Source organism: Schistocerca gregaria, chromosome 2 (assembly GCF_023897955.1).
Source record: "Schistocerca gregaria isolate iqSchGreg1 chromosome 2, iqSchGreg1.2, whole genome shotgun sequence".
Lineage (NCBI taxonomy): Eukaryota > Metazoa > Arthropoda > Insecta > Orthoptera > Acrididae > Schistocerca > Schistocerca gregaria.
The window spans coordinates 798127571-798153298 of NC_064921.1; the positions used below are offsets into that span (position 1 = coordinate 798127571).

General features: G+C 47.4%; 1 protein-coding gene across 5 annotated transcripts in view; it reads right to left on the reverse strand.

Annotated features, from left to right (window-relative positions):
- The window catches only part of LOC126335075 (BMP-binding endothelial regulator protein), a 643298-nt gene that overhangs the window by 62020 nt on the left and 555550 nt on the right, over window positions 1-25728 (reverse strand). For all 5 annotated transcript variants that reach the window (XM_049997957.1, XM_049997959.1, XM_049997960.1 and 2 more), the window contains one exon: window positions 17951-18053. In XM_049997957.1, coding sequence (XP_049853914.1) covers window positions 17951-18053 — 103 coding nt within the window. The remainder of the gene's footprint in view (window positions 1-17950; window positions 18054-25728) is intronic.

Sequence of the window (25728 nt, forward strand, 5' to 3'; positions counted from 1 at the left end):
AATAAAATGTGTTGTATGGATACGGGTTCGCAAACACTATATTTCCATGTTAGAGCTCATTTTCTCTTCAGTAATCACATGCATCGAGCGAAACACACAGATAAAAAACTTGCCACAGTTACATGAAACGTTTTGTTATATACCAAATGCACAAATACGTACGACCTCCTGTGGGAATCTCTTGAGTAGCGAACGGGAGTATAATGGACAGCCACTGCAGACCTGTGGCGCTCAGTGGGAGTGTGGATAGGCAGTGAGGCGTGCCGAGTTAGTTCGTGCAGTTGTGATAACGCTGTGTCCCGGATGGCGGGTTCGCATCCCGGTCCGGTACACATTTTCGCTCGTCGCTGCTGATACCGCTTAATGTCCCGCTGTAGCTGACAGCAGTGATCCCCCTTAAATTTACATATAGTGATCGAAATATCACCTGCGTTCCCTTATTTACAATGTACAGTAAGCTGTAGTTCTTAGGTTCGCCGCCGTGACGGATGGTTAGGTAGCTCGACGCTCTCCGGAAATCCATTGGACTTTCATTTGCCAGTGCATCTGTAACCTCTTGTGTATGGAACCTCGGTACAAGAAGTACAGAGTCTTCGTGCCCGTATTGTGGAATGCAATGAAACAATACGCAGATTTCCAGGGATACATCAGGGCGCCAGGGATCCATTGCGACAGCAAATTGATGGAAGTATCCTTGCTAACGGAGAGCATTTTCAACATTTCATTTAGAAAAGTGTTTCGTACCGTGCTGATACGTTCTATTCCTGTGTGTTTCCCACGATTTGTGTGTTGAGCTCTAACATGGAAATAGAGCATTTCTGGATTCATCTCTATATAACACATTTCTTCCGTCTACTGCTAAGGAATTTACTCTCAAAGCTTGGCCATACCTTTTTGTTACACCCTGTGTTTCATTTTCTGCCACTGCCCTGTTTCGATAACACGGCCTTTTTCAAGCTATCCTAGAGGACATATCAAACAAATTTTAAATCACAAACGTAATCACATGATAACATCAAGATTAGAAACAAAAATACCAGTACTCTAAGGGTGAACCGAAATGATATACAATATCAGACGATAAAATGATTGAAAACTGTAGTAATGCGCTTATGATCGGACTTGATTAAAAACTATAATAATGCACGTGTGATCGGGCTTAATACGTTGTCGAATCTTACATGATATCAAAGTAATCAACGTGTGCATCCTTTGTTCATCAGACCCTGTACAGGGTGCTTCACAATTCCGGTTAGAGGCTTCTAACGGTTGCAGAGGGGATTTGGTAGATAAAGTCTTAATAAGGAATTCATGTACGGAAATCTACCGTTTAGATGTTTCAAGATCGGATCAGTTTCAAATCTTCCCACGGCACGCATACGACGGAGACGTCGAGTTGTGGCCTGTGTGCTCTACAGGAGGCCACGACACGGCTAATGTTTCGAGGACTCGTCGTCGGGTGCTATTCTACGTGACGGAGGACGCCCTTTTCGAAATCGACAGTGCGGTGCGTCCATGGAGCACCACGGTCAGTCAACCCCTCCCAGCCGCGGACGACCCGTTTCTCGCAGCCGCTGTTGCAGGCGGGCATCATATGTCATAATTACAAAAGGAACTGGCGACAGTGCCCTATGTGCATACCGTGAACAGAGAAATCTGAAACTGATCAAATCCTCAAACGATACGATTCCGGCATGGGCTCCTTATTAACACCTCATATACTAAGTCCCCTCTACGACCCTCAGAATCATGTAACAGAAATTGTGAAACATCCTGTACAGTGCAACGCAAGTTAGTGCCGGTATAAGCACGAGATCAGTAAACAGTGATCTGTAGCAAAGACAGCAGGACGTGTGCAAACACTAAAGGCCAAACACTGGAAACTGGTAGCCCCCACATGCCTCAGGACACTCTGTGAACTCTAATGTACTCATTCAAGCGCAGGTGAGTCCACTTTGACAACAACATCAGCATGTTTACTTCTGGGCGGGAAATGAAAACAAGTCCCGCCATAAGTATCTGTGTGTAACCTTTTTATCATGTGGTATTGGAAATTGAAATAAGAACACCGTGAATTCATTGTCCCAGGAAGGGGAAACTTTATTGACACATTCCTGGGGTCAGATACATCACATGATCACACTGACAGAAGCACAGGCACATAGACACAGGCAACAGAGCATGCACAATGTCGGCACTAGTACAGTGTATATCCACCTTTCGCAGCAATGCAGGCTCTATTCTCCCATGGAGACGATCGTAGAGTTCCACCTGGCGCCTCAGTTGGATCAGCGTTCGTGCTGGACGTGCAGACTGCGTGAAACGACGCTTCATCCAGTCCCAAACATGCTCAATGGGGGACAGATCCGGAGATCTTGCTGGCCAGGGTAGTTGACTTACACCCTCTAGAACACGTTGGGTGGCACGGGATACATGTGGACGTGCATTGTCCTGTTGGAACAGCAAGTTCCCTTGCCGGTCTAGGAATGGTAGAATGATGAGTTCGATGACAGTTTGGATGTACCGTGCACTATTCAGTGTCCCCTCGACGATCACCATAGGTGTACGGCCAGTGTAGGAGATCGCTCCCCACACCATGATGCCGCGTGTTGGCCTTGTGTGCCTCGGTCGTGTGCAGTCCTGATTGTAGCGCTCACCTGCACGGCACCAAACACGCATACGACCATCATTGGCACCAAGGCAGAAGCGACTCTCATCGCTGAAGACGACACGTCTCCATTCGTCCCTCCATTCACGCTTGACGCGACACCACTGGAGGCGGGCTGCACGATGTTGGGGCGTGAGCGGAAGACGGCCTAACGGTGTGCGGGAGCGTAGCCCAGCTTCATGGAGACGGTTACGAATGGTCCTCGCCGATACCCCAGGAGCAACAGTGTCCCTAATTTGCTGGGAAGTGGCGGTGCGGTCCCCTACGGCACTGCGTAGGATCCTACGGTCTTGGCGTGCATCCGTGCGTCGCTGCGGTCCGGTCCCAGGTCGACGGGCACGTGCACCTTCCGCAGACCACTGGCGACAACATCGATGTACTGTGGAGACCTCACGCCCCACGTGTTGAGCAATTCGGCGGTACGTCCACCCGGCCTCCCGCATGCCCACTATACGCCCTCGCTCAAAGTCCGTCAACTGCACATACGGTTCACGTCCACGCTGTCGCGGCATGCTACCAGTGTTAAAGACTGCGATGGAGCTCCGTATGCCACGGCAAACTGGCTGACACTGACGGCGGCGGTGCACAAATGCTGCGCAGCTAGCGCCATTCGACGGCCAACACCGCGGTTCCTGGTGTGTCCGCTGTGCCGTGCGTGTGATCATTGCTTGTACAGCCCTCTCGCAGTGTCCGGAGCAAGTATGGTGGGTCTGACACACCGGTGTCAATGTGTTCTTTTTTCCATTTCCAGGAGTGTACATGGGTTCTTCTCATTCTTTGATTTTTGGTATATTTTGTAATTTTTATGTAGTCATGTGACTGTGTGTGTTTTGAAAGATTCTTTGATGTATTTTGTAGTAGACTATGAAAACAGCTTTGCGATCAACACTGGTCAACAGCATAAAATAAAATATAGGACAGAAATAGTACTTCTGTGCAACATCGAGGAGTTGTAGAGCGTGCCTTGAGAAGATAACTGAGGATAGCAAACCATGTTCGAAAGACAGTAAAGGATAACGCCTGCCCCTCCGTCAGCAAACGTGTCAGATAATGAGTTGCGATGCTGACACCCCTCTGCCTACCAGTCAACGCTGTGTTGCTGTGACGGGCGTGGACGCGTCAGGCGCCATCTAACGTCCTAACGTCCCCAACGCATACTAGCGGCTCCATTAAGGCTAGTTTACACGACGACATTAAGTTGCGAAGCTGATTTCTTGTTTTGCAGTGGACCAATCGTTCCCAACCTTTCCGAGACCAGTTATCCTAAGTTCAATGAGATACTAGGTATTACAACCTCCTCCCCTCACGTCATCAACAACATTGGCACCTAAGTAAACTTTAGAGTGAAAAGTAATTGTATTTATAAAATAACGAAAGAGGATTGATATTTAGTTTTTGTAACGTGTTTCAGTGAACCACGAGGTAATGAGTCAATGATGCAATTGGCGCTGCTTATTTTTAACCACTTTTTCTTGTGGAATGTTGAAGCAGTTCTCAGTGCATCGCGAGTGCTATCTCCAATTACTTCTCAGAAAGGAAAGTTCACTATTCGCATTGAGGGAAGACACTTGTAAAATATGCTTCCCCTGCACCACTCGTCTTCCTAGCGTCACTTGCTTCAACCATACAGTGCGCCCGCATTTAAAATCAACCACATTAAAATGTGTGCACTATGCTTAGACCTACTTTTTGTAAATTACTTGATCGGTCGACTCCTTATTGTTAACTGGTGCAAATTGAAAGAATTCAAGCTACCAATGCTTTGCATCTGACCACTGCTCCTAATAATAATAATAATAATAATAATAATAATAATAATAAATAATACAGTGTAGGCCCTACAGCAACGTAGTAGCCATTACGTACGTGGGTTGCCCAGAAAGTAATGCACCGCATTTTTTTTCTCAGCCGAAAACAATGATACGAATTCGAAACGTTACATGTGTATTACGTGAAGTCTCATGAGTGAGGTCGCCAAGTTTCAGTCACTTCCGAGAGATAGCGTAGCTGCAGGACAGTTTCAAAATGGGTTCTGTAGGTTGTGTATGTTACAAGCAACGTGCCATCATTGAATTTCACACTGCAGAGAAAGAAACTGTGGGGAATATTCACAAACGCTTGTGCAAAATCTATGGAGCATCTGCTATCGACAGAAGTACAGTTAGTCGCTGGACACGGAGGGTGAGGTCATCAGCAAGCGCTTCGACGGAGCTCCACGATTTGCAGCGGTCGAGGAGACTATCCACGGCTGTCACATCTGCAGCGAGCTGATGTTGTCATTCGCGAGTTTGGGCCATTAAAAGATGGCATTCGTGGAAGGCATTTTGAGGACGATGAGGAGGTGATTCCCACAGTGAAGCACTGGCTCCGCCACCAGGACAAGGGGTGCTATCAAATGGTTCACATGGCTTTAAGCACTATGGGACTTAACATCTGCCGGTCGCAGGTTCGATTCCTGCCCGTGGCATGGATGTGTGTGATGTCCTTAGGTTAGTTAGGTTTAAGTAGTTCTAAGTCTAGGGGACTGACGACCTTAGAAGTTAAGTCTCATGTTGCTCAGAGCCATTTGAACCACTTAACATCCCAGGTCATCAGTCCCCTAGACTTAGAACTGCTTAAACCTAACTAACCTAAGGACATCACACACAACCATGCCCGAGGCAGGATCCGTACCTGCGACCGTGGCAGCAGCGCGATTCCGGACAAAAGCGCCTAGAACCGCTCGGCCACAACGGCCGGCGATTGCTATCGACAGGGCATACACGCCCTTATTTCGTGCTGGATGAAAGCGGTAGAACGGGATAGAGATTACTTAGGAACATGGGGTGTATAGATAAAACACCATTCTTTCGTGTGTGTAATTCTCATTATGTCAGTAAAGAATTGTTGAACAAAGAAAATACGTTGCATTACGTTCTGGACAACTCTGGTATTTGTTGCCGTGCTGTCAATTATTTCGTTTATTCTTTCGAAGTGAATAATGAACTAATTTCTGGTGCAGAGTGGGAACTACCTACAACTCGAAGAAGACATAGTCATGGGATATTTAAGCATATCTGAAGTACATATCTGTGATTTACTGTCCGCAGCTTGTGGTCTTGCGGTAGCGTTCTCGCTTCCCGCTCACGGGGTCCCAGATTCGATTCCCGACGGGTTCAGGGATTTTCTCTGCCGCGTGATGACTGGGTGTTGTGTGTTCTTCATCATTTCATCATCATTGACTCGCAAGTTGCCGAGGTGGCGTCAACGAAAAAGGACTTGCAATACGGCGGCGGAACTTCCCCGCATGGGGCCTCCCAGCCAACCAATCCATACGATCATTTCATTTCATTTTGTGTTTTACTGCCATATATGCGTGGTTCAAAGTACTTAGTATTGTGTGCAGAGGGTGTACTATGTAAGGAAGATGTTCATACATTCGTTTCGCACGCTGTAATCTCCGCCACATTGCGTCACAGTTAAAGATAGTATGGGGGGTGGGGGATGTAATTATCGGTAACTTAAGTAATCAGTATTACAGTCGTACGAAATACTGATAACAGAAATGACCTTCTGAAAATAAATTAGTTTCATTACAAACAAATAACTGAACCATTTTATATCCACTCCACAGAAAATTACATTTAAACCCCCCCCCCCCCCCCCCAGCTGTAAATACTCCCAGGTGGGGCGCTGTGGATGCAGCGACACGAGTGCACTCTTCAGTTTAGGCGTTTTGTGAGCATCAAAGTCGTCTCTGAAATGTAAATTCTGGCTGCTGCACAAGTAGTGACAGAGTTAATACTCGTGTACACAAAATAAGAGATGTGCTTTCAGTTCGTGATTGACTTAAAAATGACGTCAGCTCAGTTTTCAGAGATTTTGCTGCAAGAAATTATTGTGGAAGATCCGAGAAGCTATTTCGGCCCTCTGAGAATTGCATCAGAACAGTTCACTTTTCTTTTCATGGTGCGACAAGGAAGAAAGATACCATAATGCGTGAAGCACTGTCGCCAGAATTGAAATTGCAATTCACATTGCGTTTTCTGGTAAGCGTGGATTCGTATCCGTCTTTACAGTAGGTGTTGCCTGTTCCACGGCCAGGCATTTTACTGGCATGTGTTTTTCGTAATTCATTAGTGTGTGACTTTCTAGTGGTATGATTTTTGCTCTTCATCTCAGAGCTCGTCTGTCCAACCATGTCCAAGTCACCCAGCACGGCCCCAAGTGCAGCAACACGTCGCTTCTTGCTCTTGTAAACTGCATCATTGAAACCCCACAAACACCGATGCAAGCAGTAGATGTCCAAGAAGCGAACGATTTGCTCCGTTCCTCGCTTCATATTTAACATTATATACACGCTACCGGCAGAACAGCTAACGTCAAACCACGCACGACTAATAGTTGGAACAAGCTGATACAGTTCAGCTTCGCCGGTGAATTGCGCAACCGCACGCCTCGCATAAGCAGTGGCCAACAGTTCAGTTTCAAAATTCGGGTTCGCAACCAGTTTCATCGTGTAAACCAGGCTTTACGAGGAGTTCTGTATGCGCTCCGTCAGCGTTGCAACTCAGTTTTGCTGCAGTGTGGGTGGCCTAGCGACAGGCGTTACGCTACGTGATTTGGACACTCAACAGCGCCGATGGATGGCGTTCCCGGAATCGGTCTGCGATCCTCAGTTTGTTCTCGAAGACACCCTCTACAGCCCCTCAAATTTGCCGGCATACAGACAAATGCTGCTCATCACATGTTTCATCCAATACCCATTGTAAACGAAAAACGTCGGTTTGTTTTTCATTACAAGCAAAATGTCTTTCTAAGTGGAATAGTATGTTCTTGTTCGATAAAAGTAAGACTTAGCCAACCAAAACTTAGATGTTTCAGTAGATTTAAATTTCGGTCGATGATTTTTCACTTTTGTCGGCTAATAGTGTGTATCAACACGCTGAATTTTTACGTTACTTTGATGTTATTTACAGATTTGTAGAGACAGTACCCGAAACGACGCAATAACTGGATACATATTGAGCAATATTGACGGCGTGAATCGTAAAAGAAAGTGTAACAACAAAAGAGGGGTTGTGGCGCACACATAACTGTGATCTGCAGAGTAATCAAATAGATATAGATGGGGCTATACCCATTAAAGTTTAGTGCCAAGTTTGTGCTCCCTGCCGCCGTTGGATAAGCAGCTGCAGCAGCAAGTCGTATAACCCTAGCTTACTTATTTGTTAGATAGTTTAATTAATTTCTTTGCGTGTTTTTGGGTACTTGCATTGTTTAATTCATATATTTCGGGCGTATTATAGTATTTGACAGTTGTAGCATCGCGCTTTAGTGTTTACTTGGTAGATTCTTATTTAAATTGCGTGAGAGTTTCGTATAGAAGGTGCAATTTCGAGTTTTAGTTACTGTAATCGTAAATTCAGCAGATTGTAGCGCAGTCGTTAGGCATTTGTACAGGTTAGTTGATACATTCTTTGCGTGTTTCGTTTGCGTTATCTAGGCACGCACTCGTGTTTCAGTAACTGTTGCTCAACATCGATTAGAATGGACAGGGACTGCGATTGCTGTGTTCGGATGAGGGCTGACTTGGCATCCCTTTGCTCACAGCTGCAATCGGCGCTGACTTCGGTCGCGCAGCTTGAGGCTGTTGCCAATGGGCACCACTGTGGGGAGCCGGACTTGGGTATCACGGGGATGTCAACCTCGTCCCGTCTGTCCCCAGATCGGTCTGCCGCTGTGGTTGCCCCGGTTGCTGCCCGCAGTGGGGCTGAGCCCTCGCCTGTGGTTGATTGGGAGGTCATTCCAAGGCGTGGCAGGCAGCGAAAGGCGTCTCCGGAGGCTGATCAGAAAGCCTCCCCGGTGCGTCTGACAAACCGGTTTCAGGCACTGTCTCTGGCTGAGCCAGATGCAGCTGCCTGCCCTGTTTCTGAGGATCATTCTCAGCCTTCAAGGTCCGGGCAATCGCAGAGGGTGGGCTTAATGGTAGTTGGGAGCTCCAATGTTAGGCGCGTAATGGGGCCCCTTAGGGATACGGCGGCTAAGGAGGGGAAGAAATCCAGTGTGCACTCCATGTGCATTCCGGGAGGAGTCATTCCTGATGTGGAAAGGGTCCTTCCCGATGCCATAAAGAGCACAGGGTGCAGCCAGCTGCAGGTGGTGGCACATGTCGGCACTAATGACGTGTGTCGCTTTGGATCTGAGGAAATTCTCCCTGGATTCCAGCGGCTATCTGATTTGGTGAAGGCTGCTGGTCTTGCTTACGAGATGAAGGCAGAGCTCACCATCTGCAACATCATTGACAGAACCGACTGCGGACCTTTGGTGCAGAGCCGGGTAGAGGGTCTGAATCAGAGGCTCAGACGGTTTTGCGACCGTATTGGCTGCAGATTCCTTGACTTGCGCCATAGGGTGGTGGGGTTTCGGGTTCCGCTGAATAGGTCAGGAGTTCACTACACTCAGCTGGCGGCTACACGGGTAGCGGAGGCTGTGTGGCGTGGACTGGGCGGTTTTTTAGGTTAGAAGGCCTCGGGAAAGTGCGGGATGGGCTGCAATGTCAAAGGGTGCTTGGCAATTACAGGACGTGCTTGGATCAAGGAACAGTCGGAATTATAGTTGTAAATTGTTCTAGTTGCGCTGGAAAAGTCCCTGAGCTTCAAGCGCTAATAGAAAGCATAGAAGCTGATATCGTTATAGGTACAGAAAGCTGGCTAAAGCCTGAAATAAGTTCTGCAGAAATTTTTACGAAGTCTCAGACGGTGTTCAGGAAAGACAGATTAGGCACAATTGGTGGTGGAGTGTTTGTGCCTGTCAGTAGTGGTTTATCTTGTAGTGAAGCCGAAGTAGATACTCCGTGCGAATTGGTATGGGTGGAGGTTACACTTAACAGCCGAATTAAGTTAATAATTGGCTCCTTCTACCGACCCCCAGACTCCGATGATACAGTTACGGAACAGTTCAGAGAAAATTTGAGTCTCGTAACAAATAAATACCCCACTCATACGGTTATAGTTGGTGGGGACTTCAACATACCCTCGGTATGTTGGCAAAAATACTTGTTCAAAACCGGTGGTAGGCAGAAAACGTCTTCCGAGATTGTCCTAAATGCTTTCTCCGAAAATTATTTCGAGCAGTTAGTCCACGAACCCACGCGAATTGTAAATGGTTGCGAAAACACACCTGACCTCTTAGCCACATACAATTCAGAGCTGATAGAGAGCATCATGACTGATACAGTAATTAGTGATCACAAGGTCGTTGTAGCTAGGCTCAATACCATTTCTTCCAAATCCATCAGAAACAAACGCAAAATAATTTTATTTAAAAAAGCGGATAAAGTGTCACTAGAAGCCTTCCTAAAAGACAATTTCCATTCCTTCCGAACTGACTATGCGAATGTAGACGAGATGTGGCTCAAATTCAAAGATATAGTAGCAACAGCAATTGAGATATTCATACCTCATAAATTGGTAAGAGATGGAACGGATCCCCCGTGGTACACAAAAAAGGTCCGAACGCTGTTGCAGAGGCAACGGAAAAAGCATGCGAAGTTCAGAAGAACGCGAAATCCCGAAGATTGGCTAAAATTTACAGACGCGCGAAATTTGGCACGTACTTCGATGCGAGATGCCTTTAATAGGTTGCACAACGAAACATTGTCTCGAAATTTGGTGGAAAATCCGAAGAAATTCTGGTCGTATGTAAAGTACACAAGCGGCAAGACGCAGTCAATACCTTCGCTGCGCAGTGCCGATGGTACTGTTATCGACGACTGTGCCGCTAAAGCGGAGTTATTGAACGCAGTTTTTCGAAATTCCTTCACCAGGGAAGACGAATGGAATATTCCAGAATTTGAAACACGAACATCTGCTAGCACGAGTTTCTTAGAAGTAGATACCTTGGGGGTTGCAAAGCAACTCAAATCGCTTGATACGGGCAAGTCTTCAGGTCCAGATTGTATACCGATTAGGTTCCTTTCAGATTACGCTGATACTATAGCTCCCTACTTAGCACTCATATACAACCGCTCGCTCACCGATAGATCTGTACCTACAGACTGGAAAATTGCGCAGGTCGCACCAGTGTTCAAGAAGGGTAGTAGGAGTAATTCATTTAACTACAGACCTATATCATTGACGTCAGTTTGCAGTAGGGTTTTGGAGCATATATTGTATTCAAACATTATGAATCACCTCCAAGGGAACGATCTATTGACACGTAATCAGCATGGCTTCAGAAAACATCGCTCTTGTGCAACGCATCTAGCTCTTTATTCGCACGAAGTAATGGCCGCTATCGACAGGGGATCTCAAGTTGATTCCATATTTCTAGATTTCCGGAAAGCTTTTGACACCGTTCCTCACAAGCGACTTCTAATCAAGCTGCGGAACTATGGGGTATCGTCTCAGTTGTGCGACTGGATTTGTGATTTCCTGTCAGGAAGGTCGCAGTTCGTAGTAATATACGGCAAATCATCGAGTAAAACTGAAGTGTTATCAGGTGTTCCCCAGGGAAGCGTCCTGGGACCTCTGCTGTTCCTGATCTATATAAATGACCTGGGTGACAATCTGAGCAGTTCTCTTAGATTGTTCGCAGATGATGCTGTAATTTACCGTCTAGTAAGGTCATCCGAAGACCAGTATCAGTTGCAAAGCGATTTAGAAAAGATGCTGTATGGTGTGTCAGGTGGCAGTTGACGCTAAATAACGAAAAGTGTGAGATGATCCACATGAGTTCCAAAAGAAATCCGTTGGAATTCGATTACTCGATAAATAGTACAATTCTCAAGGCTGTCAATTCAACTAAGTACCTGGGTGTTAAAATTACGAACAACTTCAGTTGGAAGGACCACATAGATAATATTGTGGGGAAGGCGAGCCAAAGGTTGCGTTTCATTGGCAGGACACTTAGAAGATGCAACAAGTCCACTAAAGAGACAGCTTACACTACACTCGTTCGTCCTCTGATAGAATATTGCTGCGCGGTGAGGGATCCTTACCAGGTGGGATTGACGGAGGACATCGAAAGGGTGCAAAAAAGGGCAGCTCGTTTTGTATTATCACGTTATAGGGGAGAGAGTGTGGCAGATATGATAAACGAGTTGGGATGGAAGTCATTACAGCATAGACGTTTTTCGTCGCGGCGAGACCTTTTTACGAAATTTCAGTCACCAACTTTCTCTTCCGAATGCGAAAATATTTTGTTGAGCCCAACCTACATAGGAAGGAATGATCATCAAAATAAAATAAGAGAAATCAGAGCTCGAACAGAAAGGTTTCGGTGTTCGTTTTTCCCGCTCGCTGTTCGGGAGTGGAATAGTAGAGAGATAGTATGATTGTGGTTCGATGAACCCTCTGCCAAGCACTTAAATGTGAATTGCAGAGTAGTCATGTAGATGTAGATGTAGATGTAACTGCCCAGCGTAGGTGTCGTGCACATTGTACAGAGGATGGACAGAAATATGGAAACACCAAAAATACAACCTATTATCTTGCCTAGTACGTTAGAGGAAAACTGCTGGCATTCAAAACAGAATCCAGAGTTCTTGGAATGGATAAATACAGGCCATGTACGGTTTTCAAAGGAACTTATTCCATTCTTCCTGCAAAATATTTGTACTTTCGGGTTACGTTGAGTGAGCTGGGTAGCGGTCACGCATCCTTCTCTCCAAAGCAGGCAGCAAAGGCTGCAAAGGATACCTAGTGACTATGGTGTCCAGGGCAGATGCGACAGTTCATCCTCGTGCTCATAATAGTAGTCTGGGACGATGTGAGCTGTGTGACCATAGGTCTTGGCGGCTTGCAACACAGCATCAACATTGCAGAACAAACATTGTGCCATGGGATGGTCCTCATCAGCCAAAATGGTCACCCAATCCGCAGCAGTAAGGCGAGCTTGCAGAGAAGCCATTGGACCCATGGGATTGTTGCCCAAATCGTTACCGACCCGGCGCTATGTTTCAGCCTTGGGACGTAAACTCGGCCAAAAGTTGGAAACCGTGTGAAACAAGACTCATCCGGCCAAATGACATTCTTCCATTGCTTTATAAACCAGGTTTTAAGGCTTGGGCATCTCGTTTTCCTGTTACAGGGATCTGAATCACTGATTAATGGAGCTGGAACTCCAGTACGTACTGGAATTCCCTGCTTATGGAGCCGCCTTCGTGTTGTCTTAGTACTGACAGGGTTGGAGAGTACGACATTGAGTTCAGTAGTGACTTCTGCAGATGTTGTCTCATTTTTCGTGAGTCGTGACTTCAATGACAGTCGGTCATGATCACTCGACACACATTTTCGTCCCCGTTGTAAATCACCAGATATAGAAGTATGAAACCTGAATTTCCCTATAGATGGTACTAGCAGTTAGAGTAGGGCCCGTGAGACCACGTCTATAGCGCCATCTGCTGCATGTAATGGCTGACGACGAATGTATTTACGCAGTAACCCAAGTTCCATACATCGTTATCTGTTTCAAACCCGTGCATACGTACTACGATTTGCGGACACCATTGGTTTTCCGTTATCATTTGAAGAAAACTGTTGCAGACTCGCATCGAATGCTTGTCGAAGCTTTCGGTTAAACATAAACATGCTCTTCGGAAAACACAGTGTTTCGAGTGATTCAAAAAATTCGAAAGTGGTGATTTTGACGTGAGAATCGACGAGCTCGCCGGCCGCGCGGGGTAGGCCGTGCGGTCTCCGACGCCTTGCCACGGTCTGCGTGTTTGCCCCGCCCCGCCCCCCCCCCCCCCCCCCTGTCGGAGGTGGGCGTGTGTGTGTTGTCCTTAGCGTAAATTACACTCCTGGAAATTTAAAAAAGAACACATTGACACCGGTGTGTCAGACCCACCATACTTGCCCCGGACACTGCGAGAGGGCTGTACAAGCAATGATCACACGCACGGCGCAGCGGACACACCAGGAACCGCGGTGTTGGCCGTCGAATGGCGCTAGCTGCGCAGCATTTGTGCACCGCCGCCGTCAGTGTCAGCCAGTTTGCCGTGGCATATGGAGCTCCATCGCAGTCTTTAACACTGGTAGCATGCCGCGACAGCGTGGACGTGAACCGTATGTGCAGTTGACGGCCTTTGAGAGAGGTCGTATAGTGGGCATGCGGGAGGCCGGGTGGACGTACCGCCGAAATGCTCAACACGAGGGGTGTGACGTCTCCACAGTACATCGATGTTGTCGCCAGTGGTCGGCGGAAGGTGCACGTGCCCGTCGACCTGGGACCGGACCGCAGCGACGCACGGATGCACGCCAAAACCGTAGGATCCTACGCAGTGCCGTAGGGGACCGCACCGCCACTTCCCAGCAAATTAGGGAGACTGTTGCTCCTGGGGTATCGGCGAGGACCATTCCCAACCGCCTCCATGAAGCTGGGCTATGGTCCCGCACACCGTTAGACCGTCTTCCGCTCACGCCCCAACATCGTGCAGCCCGCCTCCAGTGGTGTCGCGACAGGCGTGAATGGAGGGACGAATGGAGACGTGTAGTCTTCAGCGATGAGAGTCGCTTCTGCCTTGGTGCCAATGATGGCCGTATGGCTTTTTGGCGCCGTGCAGGTGAGCGCCTCAATCAGGACTGCATACGACCGAGGCACACAGGGCCAACACCCGGCATCATGGTGTGGGGAGCGATCTCCTACACTGGCCGTACACCTCTGGTGATCGTCGAGGGGATACTGAATAGTGCCGGCCGCGGTGGTCTCGCGGTTCTAGGCGCGCAGTCCGGAACTGTGCGACTGCTACGGTCGCAGGTTCGAATCCTGCCTCGGGCATGGATGTGTGTGATGTCCTTAGGTTAGTTAGGTTTAAGTAGTTCTAAGTTCTAGGGGACTAATGACCACAGCAGTTGAGTCCCATAGTGCTCAGTGCTCAGAGCCATTTGAACACTGAATAGTGCACGGTACATCCAAACCGTCATCGAACCCATCGTTCTACCATTCCTAGACCGGCAAGGGAACTTGCTGTTCCAACAGGACAATGCACGTCCGCATGTATCCCGTGCCACCCAACGTGCTCTAGAAGGTGTAAGTCAACTACCCTGGCCAGCAAGATCTCCGGATCTGTCCCCCATTGAGCATATTTGGGACTGGATGAAGCGTCGTCTCACGCGGTCTGCACGTCCAGCACGAACGCTGGTCCAACTGAGGCGCCAGGTGGAAATGGCATGGCAAGCCGTTCCACAGGACTATATCCAGCATCTCTACGATCGTCTCCATGGGAGAATAGAGCCTGCATTGCTGCGAAAGGTGGATATACACTGTACTAGTACCGACATTGTGCATGCTCTGTTGCCTGTGTTTATGTGCCTGTGCTTCTGTGTGTGATCATGTGATGTATCTGCCCCAGGAATGTGTCAATAAAGTTTCCCCTTCCTGGGACAATGAATTCACGGTGTTCTTATTTCAATTTCCAGGAGTGTAGTTTAAGTTAGATTAAATAGTGTGCAGGCGATATTGGATGTAGTTGATACTCAGACTCAACAGGAACTCGCGGAACAACTGAATGTGACGCAGAAAGTCGTTTCTCTTCGGTTGAAAGCTTTGGGAAAGGCGCAGAAAGTGAGGAAATGGGTTCCACATGACCTGAATGAAAGACAGCAGGCAAATCGAAAGACCACTTGTTCAGATGGTTCAAATGGCTCTGAGCACTATGGGACTCAACTGCTGTGGTCATCAGTCCCCTAGAACTTAGAACTACTTAAACCTAACTAACCTAAGGACATCACACACAGCCATGCCCGAGGCAGGATTCGAACCTGCGACCGTAGCAGTCTCACGGTTCCGGACTGCGCTCCTAGATCCGCGAGACCACCGCGGCCGGCAAAGAGACCACTTGTGAAACGCTGCTCGCCAAGTACAAAAGAAAGTCGTTTCTTCACCGAATAGTAACAGGTGATAAAAAATGGAAATATTTCAAGAATATTAAGCGTCGAAAATGATGGGTGAATTCAGGAAAACCATCGACATCCACTGCAAGACCAAATCGCTTTGGAAAGAAAACAATGCTCTGTGTTTGGTGGGATCAGAATGTGTCTTCAATTATGGGCTGCTAAATACTGGTGAAACTGTTAACACTGATCGCTACCAACAGCAAATGATCGATTTATATCGAGAATTATGTGAAAAACGACCGGAATATGGAAAAAGGCAACACAAAGTCATATTGCTCCATGATAACACCCCATCACACAGCAAATTGGGTCAGGGAAACGATCGAGGCGTTCAGATGGGAAATACTAGGGCATACGGATTATTCTCCAGACTTGGTTCCGTCCGACTGTCATCTATTTGCATCACTGGGACACGCTCTCGCTGAACAACGCTTCAGCTGATATGAAAATGTACGAAAAAGGCTCGCTGACTGGCTCACTTCAAAAGAAGAACTGTTTTTTTGCCGTGCATTCATAGGCTGCTGGAGAGGTAGGAGGAATGTATAAATAGCTATAGATATCATTTTGAAGAAAATATTGTTTATCAGTTGCAAACAACACACGTCTAATTATGGCGACTAAATTCCGGTTTCAGACTTGTACACCCGGTAGAGGATGAGGCTTTTCCTCTTTCCCTGTATGCGATATACACTACTGGCCATTAAAATTTCTACACCAAGAAGAAATGCAGATGATAATCGAGTATTCATTGGACAGATATATTATAGTAGAACTGACATATGATTACATTTTCACGCAATTTGGGTGCATAGATCCTGAGAATTCAGTATACCCAGAAGAACCAGTTTTGGCCGTAATAACGGCCTTGATACGCCTGGACATTGAGTCAAACAGAGCTCGGATGGCGTATAAAGTTACAGCTGCCCATGCAGCTTCAACACAATATCACAGTTCATCACGAGTAGCTACTGGCGTATTGTGACGACCTATGTGCTCGGCCACCATTGACCAGACGTTTTCAATTGGTGAGAGATCTAGATAATGTGCTGGCCAGGGCAGCAGACGAACATTTTCCGTACCCAGAAAGGCCCGTACAGGACCTGCAACATGCGGCCGTGCATTATCCTGCTGAAATGTAGAGTTTGTAGTGGTCAAATGAAGGGTAGAGCCACAGGTCGTAACACATCTGAAATGTGAATTCCACTGTTCAAAGTGCCATCAATGCGAACAAGAGGTGACCGAGACATGTAACCAGTGGCACCCCATACTATCACGGCGGGTGATACGCCAGTATGTAGATGAATACGCGCTTCCAATGTGCGTTCACCGCGATGTCGCCAAACACGGATGCGATCATCATGATGCTATAAACAGAACCTGGATGCATTCGAAAAAAAATTACGTTTGGCCATTCGTGCACTCAGGTTCGTCGTTGAATACACCATCGCAGGCGCTCCTGTCTGTGATGCAGCGTCAAGGGTAAGCGCAGCCACGGTCTCTGAGCTGATTGTCCATGATGCTGCAAACGTCGTCGAACTGTTCGTGCAGATGGTTGTTGTCTTCCAAACGTCCCCATCTGTTGACTCAGGGATAGAGACGTGGCGGCACGATCCATTGCAGCCATGCGGATAATATTCCTGTCATCTCGACTGCTAGTGATAGGAGGCCGTTGGGATCCAGCACGGCGTTCCGTATTATCCTCCTGAACCCACCGATTCCATATTCTGCTAACAGTCATTGGATCTCGACCAACGCGAGCAGCGATGCGGCGATACGATAAACCGCAATCGCGATAGGCTACAATCCGAGCTTTATCAAAGTGGGAAACGTGATGATACGAATTTCTCCACCTTACACGAGGCATCACGACAACGTTCCACCAGGCAACGCCGGTCAACTGCTGTTTGTGTATGAGAAATCGGTTGGAAACTTTCCTCATGTCAGTACGTTGTATGTGTCGCCACCGGCGCCAACCTTGTGTGAATGCTCTGAAAAGCTAATCATCTGCATATCACAGCATCTTCTTCCTGTCGGTTAAATTTCGCTTCTGTAGCACGTCATCTTCATGGTGTGGAAATTTCAATGGCCAGTAGTGTATTTATCTTCCATGTGGTGCCTCTTGAAACAGGAGACACAGCTGTTTCCATATTTTTGTCCACTCTCTGTACACTGCACTCGCCATACGAGCACCATCAGTTCGCACGCGTTCGATCTCGCTTAGCTCTGAACAGTGCACTCGCAACTACACAGAACACCTTTCTGACCACAACTGTCGCTGGCAACGTACTGAGAACCCTGCCAAGCTAGGATCGGCATTTATGTTCAAGGGTGCATTTCTCGCGGCTTGTGTCCACATTTTTGCCCAGCCCCTGCAACTTGCGGACAGACTGGAAGCTGTACTCACCCTTGCAGATGCGCCGGCAGCAGTTGTTCCTGGGATCGTCGACGAGCACGTGGCAGCCCTCGTGGCTGGGGCACTCCTGCGGCTGGCACTGCACTCGCCCGTTCTGGAACACAGTGGGGGGGGGGCGCCTGCTTACGTTTACCGTCTGACAGCGACTGCATCCTGTCTGCGGCATCTTTACTGCGTCTTTACACAACTACACAGGCTGTTTCAGGCGGTACAGCAGATACAGAGTGGCCGAAATAAAACTGGCTTGGCAAATATTTCACGCACCTTCAGGTAGGCAACCAAAGTTACATGTTCCGCACCTGGGAGTAAAGAACTACTTGTAAGTTAAGTTGCCTACCTTATGGTACACGAAGTATTTGCCAAATCAGTTTTATGAGTATTTTTTCGAACCTGTATTTTAACGGATATAGTGTAGACCGATTCGAATAGAACATTCCAGACAACATGTGCCCAATTGTTTGTTATTGGTAAGAGAGATACAGTTATTAGAAACAACCCATACAAAAACTTACAGAAGCTGCTAAGTAAAGCCGAATCAAAAATGGTTCAAATGGCTCTGAGCACTATGGGACTTAACTTCTGAGGTCATCATTCCCCTAGAACTTAGAACTACTTAAACCTAACTAACCTAAGGACATCACACACATCCATGCCCGAGGCAGGATTCAAACCTGCGACCGTAGCGGTCTCGCGGTTCCAGACTGTAGCACCTAGAACCGCTCGGCCACTCCCGGCGGCAAAGCCGAATCATTAGGTTCAAAATAGATTTTCGTAAATTCCACCTGCGACTTCAATGTGCCTTGTAATTCTCTTAACATCACCACGATTAGCTCTGAGATCGTCTTTTCGTTGTTCTATGAGGGGGAACGTTAGGTTTAGATTCTATGTTACATGACGACTAGAATGTTTAGGGTTCCCTACATGCTGGGAAAAAATACCCTTCTTGTAGGCAAAGGAGCCTTTGCCAATAACGACGTAAGCAAGTTTCCGAAAAGACCTAGGCAATGGGACTCCGTAAGACGATGTGGAAACTTAACAGACGCAATCAACTGATTATCTACCATATCACACCACACATTTACAGAGAAATGTCCCTGAAAACGTGTATCCACAGAAGGCTTTGTCAGATCACCGATGTGAGTTACGAGTAATATTGATACTTTCAAGAGTGTCAATGCCTTCAGTAATAAACAGTATTAATGGGATTACTCGGTGATTGGAAAAGTAACCAACAACAAAATTCCAATCGTTTACCTTCATCTTCTTCTAACTATTTCTCCTGAACCAGCCGGTATTTAACTCTAGGTGACTATTAACAGATAAAAATATCTACGGAATGAACATTGCCTACACTGAGGTGACAAAAGTCCTAATATTGTGTCGCAACTTCTTTTGCCCGGCGTAGTGTAGCAATTCGATTTGGTATGGACTTGACAAGTCGCTGGAAGTTCCTTACAGAAAAACCGAGCAACGCTACCTCTACACCCGTACATAATGGCGAAAGTGTTGCCGGTGCGGGATTTTTGGTACCAACTGACCTCTCGATTGTGTTCCATAAATGTTCGATGGTATTCATGTCGAGCGATCGGGGTGGCCTCGCTTGAAGTGCCCAGAATGTCTTTCAAACCAATCGCAAACAATTGTGGCTCGGTGACATGGCGCATTGTCATCCCTCAAAATTCCATCGCTGTTTGGACACAGAAAGTCCACGAACGGCTGCAAATCGTCTCCAAATAGCTGAACATAGCCAGAACCCAGTCCATTCCTTGTAAACACAGTTCACACCATTATGGAATCACTACCAGTTTGAACAGTGCCTTGTTGACAACTTGCGTCCCTGGTTTCGTGGGGTCTGGCGACGAGAGAAGGCAAAACATTTAAACCGGTGCCCGCACACAGCCTTCGCCTCTCGAATAGCACCAAGATGGCCACTGAGTTTAAAGTCCCCAACTTATGGACGAGTCACGATCAATAGTGTCAAATGCCTTCATGGCTTCACTGTGCGAGACACTGCGGTCAAGTTTGGGATTGTATCAAGGACACTAGCGCAAAATCTTGTGATCAGGTACTTTTCGCCGCAAACTGTCTTCCCGTTGTCTGTCAAGGACAGTACAAGGGGCGACAATTTCTTCTTGCACCAGATTTAGAAATTTCTCATTGTTGTGAAGGGGGCAAAAAACCTGGAAGCTGTATGCTAAGCTGTGACATGAGAGTCCTCCTTGATTTTATGTACTAAAATCGAAAAACTAGACCCGTCTTTACGATGTTATTTATTGTATGGCTACCAGTTTCGGTGCTTCAGTGCACCATCTTCCGGCCTTAACTGACGCTGAGGGGTTAACTCCAGTCATACACACGTCTCGTCGGTGGCCAACATCTATGAACTGGTTTTCGCAGACCACCGGTGACAATGATGTTCTGTCTCCAACCATCATCTACTAGTTGGTGGATACTAGTTGATGGCTGGAGACACTACATGATTGTTACAGGCAGTGTACGAAAACAAGTTCAGCAACTACTTGGTGGCTAGAGACACAACATCGTTGTTACAGGTAATCTGCGAAAATCAATTCATAGTTGTTGGCCACTGACGAAACTGTATATGACTGGAGTCAACTCCTCAGCGTCAGTTAAGGCCTGAAGATGGTGTACTGAAGCACGAACACTGGTAGCCATACAAGAAATAACGTCGTGAGGGCGGCTGTAGGTATTCCATGTTATTACACAAGTGAACAGCTGAGGTCCGTCAAACCTCCTATCAGTCACTTCAGACATTGCGTCTGAAGAAATAGTTATATCAAGTGGCAAAAGAAAAGTAGTACATCGCATAAAAGAAGGAGAAACATGGTGAACAGTGTAAAAAGGTCGGATCTCAAAATTGTGCTGATATGTCGGTAATAAAGTGGTAGTGCGATCTCCAGAGGAGATGAGAGGAAACTCAGATCACAGAAAATCGTCCCACGGATGATGCCTTAGAGCAAGAAAAAGGCGAAACGCGTATGGGAAAAATAAATTAAGCGTCTGCAGGAAAAGGCAGTTTTATTTACAAAACATGTATAAATGTAGAGGTAACTTCAGGCGTTCCCCAGGACAGTGCGTTGGGATCGTTTCTGTTCCTGTTGTATATTAATGAACTTCGGGACACTATAGACAGTATAAATAGCAAAGTCAGAGTTATCGCTATTGTCTACAATGAAGTACTGTCTGAAAAAAAAACTGCAGAAATACTCAGTCGGATCTTGGTTGGATTTCAGAGGTGTGCGAGTGGTTAAATGTTCCTAAATATAAAACGAAAATCGTAGAATCCTATTTATTTGAGTCCTGGTTTTAGGATACTCGAGAAGTGCCATTAGTCTGCAAAGGAGATCACTCAGAAAACACTCGTGCAGCCAATCCTCGAGTACTGCTTAAAGTGTGTGGGACGCAAACCAAACAGGAGTAACAGGGGATACTGAACGTTTGGTCACACGTTTGTTTGACCGATGGAAATATCACAGCGGTGCTGAAGGAACTGAAGTGTCAGACTTTTGAAGACAGGTGCAAACTATTTCAAGAACCATCTTTAAGTGATGTATCTAGGAATATACTAAAAACAGCTTTGTATCTCTCCAATAGCGTTTTAGATTAACGATAGCGCTTGGAGGTGTTTAAGCAATCTTTTTTTCCGGCGCTCCATGCATGAGTGGAATGGGAAGAAGAACTAACAAGTGACGCAGTAGTAAGTATCCTCTGCCATGCATTTCACCGTGGTTTGCAGAGTGTGGGTGTAGTTATGGACTGTTTCTTATTATTTTCATGAGGTGCTGTCGAATTTGTGGAAGCAGAAGTCTCTATCGTTTCGTACAGGCCATCTAAAACGGAAGGAAGATTTGATTTATAGTCCCGTCGACATCAACATCATTAGAGACTGAGCACAGCTCAGATTATGTCAAGGATGGGGAAGGAAGTCGGCCGTACCCTTTCAAAAAAATGGTTCAAATGGCTCTGAGCACTATGAGACTTAACTTCTGAGGTCATCAGTCCCCTAGAACTTAGAACTACTTAAACCTAACTAACCTACGAACATCACACACATCCATGCCCGAGGCAGGATTCAAACCTGCGACTATAGCGGTCGCGCGGTACCAGACTGTAGCGCCTAGAACCGATAGGCCACCCCGGCAGGCGTACCCTTTCAAAGGAACCATCTCGGCAATTACCTGGAGCGATTTAGGGAAATCACGGAAAACTTAAACCTGGAATGCCGGACGGAGGTTTCAACCGTCGTCCTCCCGAATGCGAGTCCAGTCTGCTAATCACTGCGTCACCTGGCTCGGTAGTCCGTCTAAAGGGGTCGCTTTCACTCATCCTGTTTGTACTCAATATGTTTCTCTAAGGAGGACATTTATTGTTTTCGTGTGAGGAGATCTGTTATAGACTGCCAGGTATCGACGTTCAATCTGCTGATGGTTTACTCCAGAAGTACAAAATTCACTCCGCAAGTATGCCTTAGGCTCTGGAATTTGGTGTGGCTGTGGGCGGACACCACTTCGACCTCGACCCTGGGCGCTGCCGAGGCCACGGGCCCGTCAGCTGCTGACCAGAGCCCGTCCGCCTGCAGAGGCGTCGCCTCCGTGGGCCAGGTCGCCCCCTCAACTCGTCAAGGGAGCCCAAACTGCGCGGTCGGGCTTGTCGCGGTTGTAATCTGATGAATTATGTGTAATCGCCGGCCATTATGGCGTTTCCCCGTGTTCCGCATAACTTACGCGGGTGGCGCGCGCGGCATGTTGATGAGGCGGGGACGGCGCGAGATCGGCCGGCCGGTCGCGACGGCGGCGCGCGCGACCCGCGCAGCCTGCCCCACCTGACGCCGCGATGCTCACCCAGCCGAGTCCGGCAGCGGTCGCTCACACGCCAGAGACTGCCTGCCTCCCGCCGACGGCTCTCGACGAGACGCGCAACCAGTATAGGCGGACGGCTGGGAAACAGTTCGCTACTAGCTAGCCATATTCAAGGGACGCAGCTCTTGAATGAATCTCTCTCTCTGCACCACTGCGTTGAGCGTATCGTACTATCCGGACAGCCATTTTTAATGCGGATTGACCTCAATATACCCGGTGATAATACACTACTGGCCATTAAAATTGCTACACCACGAAGATGGCGTGCTACAGACGCGAAGTTTAACCGACAGGAAGAAGATGCTGTGATATGCAAATGATTAGCTTTTAAGAGCGTTCACACAAGGTTGGCGCCGGTGGCGACACCTACAAGGTGCTGACGTGAGGAAAGTTTCCAACCGATTTCTCGTATACAAACAGCAGTTGCCTGGTGAAAAGTAGTTGTGATTCCTCGTGTAAGGAGGAGAAATGTGTAACATCACGTTTCAGATTTTGATAAAGGTTGGATTGTAGACTATCGCGATTGCGGTTTATCGTATCGCGTCATTCTGCTCGCGTTGGTCGAGATCCAATGACTGTTAGCAGAATATGAAATCGGTTGGTTCAGGAGGGTAATACGGAACGCCGTGCTGGATCCCAACGGCCTCGTATCACTAGCAGTCGAGATGACAGGCATCTTACCTGCATGGCTGTAACGGATCGTGCCGCCACGTCTCGATCACTGAGTCAACAGATGGGGACATTTGCAATACAAGAACCATCTGCACGAAAAGTTCGACGACGTTTGCAGCAGCATGGATTATCAGCTCGGAGACCGTGGCTGCGGTTACCCTTGACGCTGCATCACAGACAGGAGCGCCTACGATGGTGTACTCAACGACGAACCTGCGTACACGCATGGCAAAACGTCATTTTTTCGGATGAATCCAGGTTCTGTTTACAGCATCATGATGATCGCATTCGTGTTTGGCGACATCACGGTGAATGCACATTGAAAGCGTCTATTCGTCATCTGCATACTGGCGTATCACCCGGCGTGATGGTATGGGGTGCCACTGGTTACATGTCTCGGTCACCTCTTGTTCGCATTGATGGCACTTCGAACAGTGGACGTTACATTTCAGATGTGTTACGACCCGTGGCTCTAACCTTCGTTCGATCCCTGCGAAACCCTAAATTTCAGCAGGATAATGCACGACCGCGTGTTGCAGGTCCTGTACGGGCCTTTCTGGATACAGAAAATGTTCGACTTCTGCCCTGGCCAGCACATTCTCCTGATCTCTCACCAACTAAAAACGTCTGGTCAATGGTGGCCGAGCAACTGGCTCGTCACAATACGCCAGTCACTACTCTTGATGAACTGTGGTATTGTGTTGCAGCTGCATGGGCAGTTGTACCTGTACACGCCATCCAAGCTCTGTTTGACTCAATGCCCAGGCGTATGAAGGCCGTTATTACGGCCAGAAGTGGTTGTTATTCGTACTGATTTCTCAGGATCTATGCACCCAAGTTGCGTGAAAATATAATTACGTGTCAGTTCTAGTATAATATATTTGACCAATGAATATCCGTTCATCATATACATTTCTTCTTGGTGTAGCAATTCTAATGGCCAGTAGTGTAATTAAACGCTGCGCGGTATAGCCGCGCGGTCCAGGCGTCTTCTCACGGTCCGAGCGGCGTCTCCCCGTTGGAGTTTCGTGTCCTTCCTCGTGCATATGTGTGTGTGTGTGTGTGTGTGTGTGTGTGTGTGTGTGTGTGTGTGTGTGTGTGTGTCGTGATTATCGTACGTCAGTTTAAGTTATATTAAGTAGGGAGTAAGCTTAGGGACCGATGACCTCCGCAGTTCGGTCCCATAAGACCTTACCACAGATTTCGAGTCATAATTAAACTTTACCTATTTATCACTTTATAATACGAAAACTAATTACCGTACGAGTACCAAAATTGGTAGCATTACTGTAAAGGACATGGGGAACAGAAATAATGCAGAGTCATTTCAATTGGAACAGTTTTAATTTTCTGCTACGGTACATCATACCATTACATATCGGTACCTAAGGGGCTCAATACGGCGCCCATCAGTGACCAGAAGTGCCTGGAAGCGCAGGATTGCATACTGGACAGCAGAGCAAAGCATGTCCGAAGGTATGCTGGCTACCTCTCTTGATATACAGCGCTTCAGACCACCACACGTGTGAATGTTCATCTGGTGACCTGTCCTTCATGTAGTCCCACAACCAGAAATCACAGTGTGTCAGATAAGGTAATTATGCCATCCAAGCATTTGGAAACTATCGACTGATAATTCTATCGTTTCCAAACGTTTGCGGAGAAACACATGAGCTACACGAGCGATGTGCGGTGTGGCCTCATCTTGCATGAAAACTGTTGATCTGCATACTTCTTTTTCCAGTAGGACGGGTATGACATCACTGAGAAGAATATCGCACTAACGCTGGACAGTCACACTGCACGTCTTTGGTCCTTGAGAGCCGCCCTGTTCAGACTACGCCAATGACGAAGGTAGCCACACGTTCACCATTCGCAAATCATGCACAGTGACTCTGGGTGAAGATCCCCACACCCGTCAGAGGAAAATGAGCTTCGTCTGCCCATAGGATGATCCAGGGTCATTCCTCGTCAACTTCAATCCTTGCGGGAAAGTGAAGAGCGAAATCGACAGGTCGTTGTGCCTGCTGTAGTGCAAGCTGCCGTACGACATGGATCTTCTAAGGATTTGATTTGAGAACGGTTCGAAGCAGCTTCCGTACAGTAGAGCACGGGATGTTCAACCGTCGTGACGCAGCACGCGCACTTCCTGACGATCGGGAATTGCGCTCAGCGTTGCCTGCCGTAGCAACAGCGATTTCATCAACCACACGTGGT